At 44.3% G+C, this 9,426-nt stretch overlaps 1 protein-coding gene across 7 annotated transcripts in view; it reads right to left on the reverse strand.

The window, feature by feature from the left end:
• CFH (complement factor H) overlaps nucleotides 1-6,317 on the reverse strand; it is a 275,435-nt gene extending 269,118 nt beyond the window's left edge. For all 7 annotated transcript variants that reach the window (XR_013544564.1, XR_013544563.1, XR_013544565.1 and 4 more), the window contains exon 1: nucleotides 264-6,317. Coding sequence is in view for 4 of the 7 variants with exons in the window: in XM_078392301.1 (XP_078248427.1) it covers nucleotides 264-330 (67 nt within the window). In the remaining 3 variants the exon portion in view is untranslated. The remainder of the gene's footprint in view (nucleotides 1-263) is intronic.
• Nucleotides 6,318-9,426: the final 3,109 nt, after the last annotated feature.

The raw sequence follows: 9,426 nt of genomic DNA on the forward strand, positions 1-9,426 counted from the left end.
AAACTTTTTGTCTGTGTTAAGAAGAAAAAAAAGACAGAATAACAACTTGGGAAATAGTGAGTGGAAGATAAGGAGAGCTGCATTCTTAACATACTATCAAGGAAAGGGAGGTAACTACATAATAAAACCTTGGTCTAGAATGATTCTCTCTGAATTGGGGGGGGTTTGCAAAAAATAAGGTACTTATCACCCCTCTCTATCCATTGTTTGGATCCTGACATACAATATAATTGATGGTATTCATTTAGATTTCAGTTACTCACCATCCACTGCAGTGCAACATATCCACAGCAGGAGCAGAGCTGTTGAGCCCGGCCAGGGGAAAGCCATCCTGGACCCTCAGCAAGGGCTCTCGCCCTTTTTCAGTAGCCCTCCTTTGGTTTTCCCTGGCCCTTGGCTAAGAGCAATCTCTCTCTCCTGACTGCTGCAAGGAAAGGCTTTGCTTAAGCTTTTGCTTCAAAAGTCACTCCCCCTTAAATCCTATTGCAACACACAGACACACAATCAACCTTTTCTTTTTTGGCAGAGAAATATGCAAACGATGTAAAAAAAAGTACTTCCCCAATTTCTCAACTCAGACTTTCCTGTTTGCTTTCAAGCCATACTTCACATCCGTGAATAGCCATGTCTAACCTAACAATCTACTAACCCCCACACACAATCGCTTTTGTTCTGTGGGTATTAACCACAAGTCCCCAAAAACAAAAAGAAGTGTTTCATAGGCAAGCATTTTTGTGTGTGTGTGTTTTACACCCTGTTCCTGAGAAGAGGCAAAACTATAGCTGTGGCTGAAAGTATTAGCCCAAGATTTCTCTTGTGCCAGCATTTTACTTATCCCTTCCCCAGTGTCTTTTAACAGCAACACATCAATCCAAGTTTCTGCTAATGACTGTCGCTCACGAAAGTACAAAACTATATTTTCCTCTATAAACTGGAGAGCTTAGAAAATGAGGTTATTAAAAAAAAACAATTACTTTTTGTTACTTGTTACAGTACTATTTTCTAATTACTTATTGCTCTTGTTGCTTTTTTGCTATTTGCCATTACTTTTTTAAAAAATCTCATTACACCCAATGTGGTATAGTAGATAGATTGATGGAGTATGACTGGGAAGCAGGGTTTTGAATCCCCACTCAGCCATAGAAATTCATGGGAGATAGTTGGAACTGGTAAAACCACTCCTTGAATAGCTCCTTACCTTGAAAAACCCTATTAGGGTCTCCACGAGTTGGGTCCAACTTGACAGTACAGTACATAACTAACGAGGATTAATTTAAAAAAACTGGGATGAAACTTGAAACGATCCTTTCAAAATCCCTCTAAAACTGCCTTATGATCATGTCCTGTCAAATCAATTCTGAATTACAGCAGTTTTTCCCCAGAGTTTTCAGGTAGAGAATTCTCAGAAGTGGTTTACCATTCCCTTCTTCTGGGGGTTCCCATGGACTGTGCAGCTTGCCCAAGGCCACACAGGCTGGCTCTACCTGGAAGAGGCACAGGAGCGAATCAAACTCCCAATCTCTGGCTCTGCAGCCAGTTACCTAAACCACTGAGCTGTCCAGCTAGCTACAAAGTCCCTTAAAGGCTATTCAAAAGTAACTAGAAAACTTAAATTACAGCAGTAAAGAAATTCTGTTTCTACTTGTGACACAAGTGTTGAATTTTAACTGTATAGCACCCTAGTTTCCCAAAAAATAACTAGTACATAAATATGCTGGTCCAAGCATTGACCTGTTGGCAATCCTACTACTTGCCTAGTCAATAAATGGTTTTGTATTTCTATGTGCAGTACCATCCCCCCCCCAGCTGTGTACCCTTAGTTTTACATGCAGCTGAATGAATGGAAACCCCGATGGAAACCAATGGCAAGACTTTGAAGATTTCCCTCCCAGCCTGATGCTCCCAAAGCCTTCCCCAGGACAAATGGGATCTCTAGGAAGCCTATGGGTGTGTGTGTGGGAGGAACTGGAAACTTAATCAACATTAAAAACTGGATGACACATCCAGCCTTTTGCTCATAGATGCTGCACCAATGGCATTTCAGCCATCATCTTAAACTGGGGCTTAACACAGATGACATTAATCCCAGTTTTGTGTTTCACGTGTTCAGGGTAACATCTATGCATCTGATAAAGAGAGCTAGGTTCCACAAATCTCATGTCATGATACCAAATATTTCCTCTTTAAAGTACTATAGACTTGCTTGTGTTATGTTATGCTTCCTGCTGCCTGTTCCTTTACCCCCCCCCCCGTTTTTTCAGCCAAGCTGATACATACAGTCTTATGCGATTCTGTCACTCCGAATGCTGACTTGTCATGTTTCAGTAATTCAAACAGTGCAGTGAATTTAGCAAACCAAACTCAGCTGAGCAAGGTATGTGTTCCTACCAATATGGTTCCAATGTTTCAGCAACATGTTCTGTGAGCACGACGACACTTGGAAGCTTAAGCAATGTCCTAAGCAACTTTCACCACTCTGGTATGTTTTTGTTCCATTTCCTCATGGACAGTGTTCTTTTTCACAACCTCTCTTTATGCTTATTTTTGTGATGCCCTGCTAAAGTTATCAGTCTCATTAAACAGGAAATGTTCATGCCCATGGAAGAATCAATCAGCTGGCTAAGGCTTTTTACTACACAATGCGCTCCAAGAACACATGCTAATCCATTCATCCCTGAACACTGGATTGGGTCAACCAGACCCTCATCTTCTGTGGATACCCAGGCATTCAGAGGACCATCATGTGAACCCAAACCTTGCCTCAGCTCATTTTCATGATAATCCATAGTTTACAATTTCTTCTGGATTTATCCTTTAAAGTGCTCTGCAGGCAGTTAGCTCTTGTATTGGCTAATAATAGAGTGTTTCCTTGAAATCAGATGCCATTCAGCTCAGCTGTACCTATTCCAAAATAAACTGTGTGGAGCAACTGTTCACTGCCCATTCTGGTTATGCTGATTCAGAAATGATTTCTGCAGAACTCAATAAGGCTTACTTCCTCTTAAATAGATTTACAGTAACATCAACCCCTTTTAGTCAGATGCAGGGTGGGGATTTGTCAGTTACTAGGAGATGTAAAAGACAACTAACATTTATATCTGTGTTGCATTCAATCATTCTTTCAACATATTTCAGATAAAGCGAAAATCTTCGAATTGACGTAAACTTTTGCAATAGATCAAGGAGGTGGTAGCAACAAATATGTGCTGATAATTACAAACTCTAAACATTTGGAAAGCAACGGTTACTGAAGAATTTTAGTTTCTTTTTTATTTTAAAGTAAAAATGGTGTTTCAGATTCTTTAAAAGCAAATGCTGTGGAAGATATCTAAATGCTCATTTGCAGCAAGTTTACTTGGAAGCAAATTCCACTGAATTCAGTACAACAGATGCTCAAATTACATATGCCTAAGAGAATCGTTCACAGTCAAATTGCAGTCATGCTTACCCAGAAATAAGTTCCATATATTTCAACAAACCTTACGTACTTCCTGAGGACAGGTGTCTCAACCTTTAATGTGGTCACCTTTTTGGGCGAGGGGGAGAAAGATTATAGGTGAATAGGATTGACAATTGCTGCACTGCCAACCAGTGTTTGTTACACCAGGGGTTGGTAACTTCCAGAGGTCCAGAAGCTGCACATGTCCACCCTTCACCTAAGAGAGCCACACCTACTCCCCTAACTTTTACTGAAAATAAACTGTGCATTTTTAAAATGGAAAAAGATGTCTTTGCTTGCTTGCTTGCTTGTTTGTTTTAAAGATTAAATATCAAGATTAAAAACAAATTTTAAAAATTTAAAAACATTTTAACAAGCATTCTTGAGGCATGATTGTTGTGGGGTTTTCAGGCTCTTTGGCCATGTTCTGAAGGTTGTTCTTCCTAACATTTCGCCAGTCTCTGTGGCTGGCATCTTCAGAGGACAGCAGTGCTGTCCTCTGAAGATGCTGGCCACAGGCAAAACGTTAGGAAGAACAACCTTCAGAACATGGCCAAAGAGCCTGAAAAACCCACAATAACCATTAGATCCTGGCCGTGAAAGCCTTTGCGAATACTGTACATTCCTGAGGCAACTTACTGCTTAAAAGTCTGCCTGAAGAGAAAGTTTTTTTGCCTGATGATAAAAGGGGACATTTTATGTAACGGGCAGCCAAAACATCACCTCTCCGTCACAACTGGGCAGTGAGTCATCAGCCAATGGTGTGACGGAGGGTGGAACTTAAGGGGAGGAGCTGGTATAAAAAGGGGGGTGAAGAGTGTGTGAGGGAGATTGGAGATGAGAGTTTGAGCTGAGAGTTTAAAGTGATTAGTAGTAAGAGTGAGTGAGTGAGTGAGCCTGTCAGTGGAGAAATAGTCTGTGTGAGCCAGTGTTTTTATCAACAGTGATTGACTAATTGATTTTTACCTGTGATTTATCATTCTTCTTTTTGTAATCAATAAACTAGTTTTTTGTTTTTCAAAGTTACACTTGTCCTTTTCTGATTCTTTAAGGATAAGTTGGTGGCAGCAGAGATTTTACAGTAAAGTAGCAACCACTCTGTGAGGTTTGAGGGTGGCTGTTACATTTTAAAACATGGCAAGATTGCCTCAGTATCTCTGGAGGATACACATGGTCTAGAGGGGCGGGGTAAAAATCAAATAAATCAAATCAAATAAAAAATAAGCACTTTGAGGGGGGAGGGGAAGGACCTGAAGATGCTGAGAGGACCGATGGGTGCTGGGAGCATACCAGTTGGCTACTCGTGGTTTCTAATATTAGCGGGTCTGTATGCCAAGCTTTATTTTTTAAGGAAAGTCTAACCTTTGTGAAAACCAAAACCAAGATGTGAAGCAGAACATGCCACCAAGCTGTAATTGACTCAATGGTAATGGAACTGACTGCCCTCCCCAATCCAATCCCCTCCAGACTGTTGAATATATCGTGACATTGTAGTATGCAATAGTTCCAGGGAAGGAAAAGTTACACCAGATTGCTAATGGGGTCCCTCTATCCTATCTCACATATTCTGTGGCATATAAGGGTCCTCCCCATTCCTTTGCCTTCTCCCTCTCTCTGTCTCTCTCTGTTTTAAAACCAGCTCCTGCAGGATGTCTCTTGCCAGAAAGAGGTACATTCACTCCTTGAACATTGACATACATTCATTTCTAGAGATGTAAGCTGTTTGTAAGTGGTAAGAACTAAAACTCAGTTTGGTCTTACCATGGTGAGAGCAAGGGCCTTCTTTTCTTTTTGCTCCGACTGCATGGTATTGGCCTCAACCAGCAACATGAGGCATCTGCTGTGAAGGCTTCTGCTAGTGTCACCAAAACCCTAGACTTTTCATGCAAATGCATTGGACGGCAATGCCTATTGTACCGACCCACCACCATATGTTGGCTGCGGATGCCTGGTGCCAAAAGGCCATCATAGGCTTACAAAACACAACTCTTGATAACATCTCAGTCCTCTGCAAGTTTCTTCAGAGCTAAGTGCAGCGTTCAATGGGGCTCACTCCCAAGGGAATATGTGTCACACTGGAATCTTTGACCCAAACTGCCTATTGCTTTTCCTCATGTAGTTCTGACTTTCAATCCAGTTTTCCCCTGGTAGCCATTGTGAGAGCCTTGATATAAAAGAATACACTAGCATAGGAGCAGGGAAGGGGCCAAAATGATTTACCCATATTTTTCCATGTATAAGACTTTACTTTTGTCTAAAATCTTTAGACCAAAAATTGAGCTGGGGAAATAACAAAAATAAGTAGAGGGGAAAGCAGGGATCAAAGTGATCCTGCGGGGCTTCTTGCTAAGACCCATTTAGATTTCTTAATTTTGGGTTAGAAAAGTGGGGGTCTTATACATGGTGGCATCTTATACACAAAAAAATACGGTAACTTCCACCTGCTGCTGTAGAATTAATCTCGATTAGGCTCCTTCATATCTGCAATTAATGGTGTAGACCAGCAGAGGGCAAAGAATTAAATCTGCTTATCTGTCACACTACAGTTCTGATCTAGAATGGGGGGCTTGAACTGGCAATTTTTAAAACTAATAATCTCTGTGCTGAAGCTCAGAACTACGCAGGAAACATGTACAACTACAAAGGAAATTAAAGTTTGGACTCTTGAAGCTGACATGTCCTGTTCTTTCTAATCAATTTGTCTGTGGTTTTGTTTTTATTTTGTTTTTAATCTCTCATTCCCTTAATTTTTTCAGGTATTCCAGCTGGCTATGCACTCCATTGCCTCAGTGTCTCCAAACTGTGGATAGCCAAAATGAAGTATATGTATAGTGTTGGCCTAGAGATAGTGTGCAGTGGTGGTTGGGAGGGAAATGTCATTTCTCGGAATAAGAAGGCAAACATTTTCTTTGCAATGTTTGCTAACCAAACATTGCAATATGGCAGGCTGAAACAATTATCAGCCAGTTCAATGGGAAGTAAAAGTAGATGTTTATTTTCTATGCTTGTTGATAATGAGGAAATAGTTTTCAAAGATTTTCCATTTCAATCAATAGGTTACTATTCTCAAATTTATACAAACCTGACATGTGTCTCTAACAATAGTAGATATATAAACTCTAATGCTGGCTGGAGTTCTTTGCTGATAACAGGTTCTAAGGAATTTAAGTGTTGGTACAGCTAAAGTTGTGGTGCTGTCCTAATTTTTCATTCTGAATAAATCACCTTTTTATTTTGATATTTTCAAATCTAGACAAAGCAAATGCAACATTGTTGTTATGTGCTATCAAGTCAGAACTGACTTATTGTGACTTTAATAGGGATTTCAAGGTAAATTAGATATTTAAATTTTTTTAAATTTTATTTTATTTAATTTATATCCCGCCTATCTAGTCGCGGTGGACTACTCTAGGCGGCCAACAACAGAGATAAAATACAATAAGATAAAACAGCAAAATACAAAACAATTAAAAGTAAAGAAACAATAAAGGAGAAAAGAAAATCAAAAGTAATCTGGTGAGAAGGCCTGCCGAAACATCCAGGTCTTTAATAGATTCTTAAAGGTACCCAGCGAGGGAGCTCCGCGAATACCAGGAGGTAAATTATTCCACAGGCGAGGAGCCACCGCCGAGAAGGCCCTATTTCTTGTTTTCTCTTTTCGGGCCTCCCTCGGGTTAAGCTCCTCAGCCTCAGCTCCTGGCTCGCCCGTGTGACCCAGGTAGAACTTGGTGGGAGTAGGCGTTCCGCCAGGTATCGAGGCCCTAAACCGTTTAGGGCTTTATACGTAAGCGTTAACACTTTGAAGTCGATGCGGAACCTGATGGGCAGCCAATGCAATGCGGCCAGAGTGGGTGAAATATGTTGGGATTTTTTCACTCCACTGAGTAATCTGGCCGCCGCATTCTGCACCACCTGTAATTTCCGCAGCAACCTCAAAGGAAGCCCCACGTAGAGCGCATTACAGTGGTCTAATCTTGAGATTACGAGTGCGTGTACTAAGATGGTGAGCGCCCCCACTTCCAGGTAGGGCCGCAGCTGGGCTATCCGCCTGAGGTGAAAAAAGGCGGTGCGGACCACCGACGCCACCTGTGACTCCATGGAAAGCACCGGGTCCAGATGGATCCCCAAGCTGCGTACCCCATCCTTTGCAGGGAGAGTCACCCCCCCAAAAGAGAGGGAGTTTCCCAAATCCCCGACTGTGGGAGGGCCCACCCTCAGTACTTCCGTCTTGTCCAGGTTCAGCCTAAGCCCGTTCTCCTGCATCCATTCCAGTATAGTCCCCAGGCAGCGCTGGAGGCACAGGACGGCTTCTCCTGCGGTTGGCAAAAAGGAGATGTAGAGCTGCGTGTCATCCGCATACTGGTGACACGAAGCACCACACCCCCTGATGACCCCACCCAGCGGCCTCATATAGATGTTAAATAGCATTGGGGAGATAATCGACCCCTGTGGAACCCCACAATTGAGGCTCCACGGGGCCAAGACTCTCTCCCCAAGCTGAACTCTCTGGGGGCGGTCCTCCAAGAAGGAACGGAGCCAGGACAATGCCAGGCCACCTATTCCCAACTCGGAGAGCCTCCCCAGGAGGATACCGTGGTCAATGGTATCAAAGGCCGCTGAGATGTCGAGGAGGACCAACAGGGACACTTTGCCCCTATCGGCCTCCCTCAATAGGTCATCACACAGGGCGACCAAAGCCGTTTCTGTGCCGTGGCGCGGCCTGAAGCCCGACTGGAATGGATCCAGGGCATCTGTTTCATCCAGGAGCGCTTGAAGCTGGTCGGCCACCACCCTCTCGACTACCTTGCTTGGGAAAGAAACATTGGCGACGGGCCTGTAGTTGCCAATTTCGTCCGCCGCCAAACTTGGTTTCTTCCTGATGGGCCTAATGAGTGTGTCCTTCAGGGCAGATGGAAATCTGCCCTCAAGGAGAGACCCATTTATTATAGCCGTGGCCCACTCCATTGTTAGCGGCCTGGCTGCTTTGATTAGCCAGGCCGGGCAAGGGTCCAAAGAGGAGGTGGTGGCACGACAGCGGTCAAGCGCCCTGGAGACCGTGTCAGGCATGACAGGCTGAAAGGTGTCCAAGATCACCGGGCAAGACGGAGCGCTGGACATCTCAGCTCGACTCACTGTGCTCAAAAAAGGAGAGAGGTCCCGGTGGATGGCCTCCACTTTTGATTTAAAAAATGCTGCAAATTGGTCCGGCGAAAAACTAGGGGGAGGCCCGTCGCCTGGACCAATTCTGGAGAGGTCGCGTACTATACGGAATAACTCCGCCTGCTGGTTGGACGCCTCGCTTATCCGGTTAGCGAGGTATGATCTACTAGCAGCCTTTACCTTAGCAAGATAAAGGTTAGTAGCGACCCTGACAGCTATCCTGTTAAAATCCGTCGGGACCTTTCTCCATTTGCGCTCTAGCCGTCTCCTGACCCGCTTCCTTGCCCGGAGGTCCCGATTAAACCAGGGTGCCGGGCGGTCTCTGCGGCGGAGAGGGCGTTTAGGTGCGATCATGTCAACAGCCCTAGTCGCAGCAGCAAACCAGCCATCCACCAGAGCCTCGACAGGAGCGCCAGCCAGGTCAGCCATAACACCTCTCATGGCATCCTGGAATCCAACCGGATCCAGTAGCCTTCGAGGGCGGACCATAACAATAGATCCCTGCTCCCTGCAGGGGGGGGGGAGAGCCATTTTAATGGTACACTTTATTAGGTGGTGATCCGACCATGACAAGGGTACCGACTCAAGGTCAGTCACCATCGGACCACTCTCACTCCCATTGGTAGAAAAAACCAGGTCAAGTGTATGACCCCCCACGTGAGTGGGGCCGTTGACATGTTGGGACATGTTCAAGAAGGCCATGGTCTCCAGGAACTCAAGAGCTGGACCAGAGGTCTCTGCCCCCGCGTGCACGTTGAAATCCCCCAGAACCAATAGGTTCGGGGAACCCAACAGTGCCGCGGAGACGAAGTCCACCAGCTCCGGTA

The sequence above is a fragment of the Pogona vitticeps genome, chromosome 4 (genome assembly GCF_051106095.1).
Source record: "Pogona vitticeps strain Pit_001003342236 chromosome 4, PviZW2.1, whole genome shotgun sequence".
Classification (NCBI taxonomy): domain Eukaryota; kingdom Metazoa; phylum Chordata; class Lepidosauria; order Squamata; family Agamidae; genus Pogona; species Pogona vitticeps.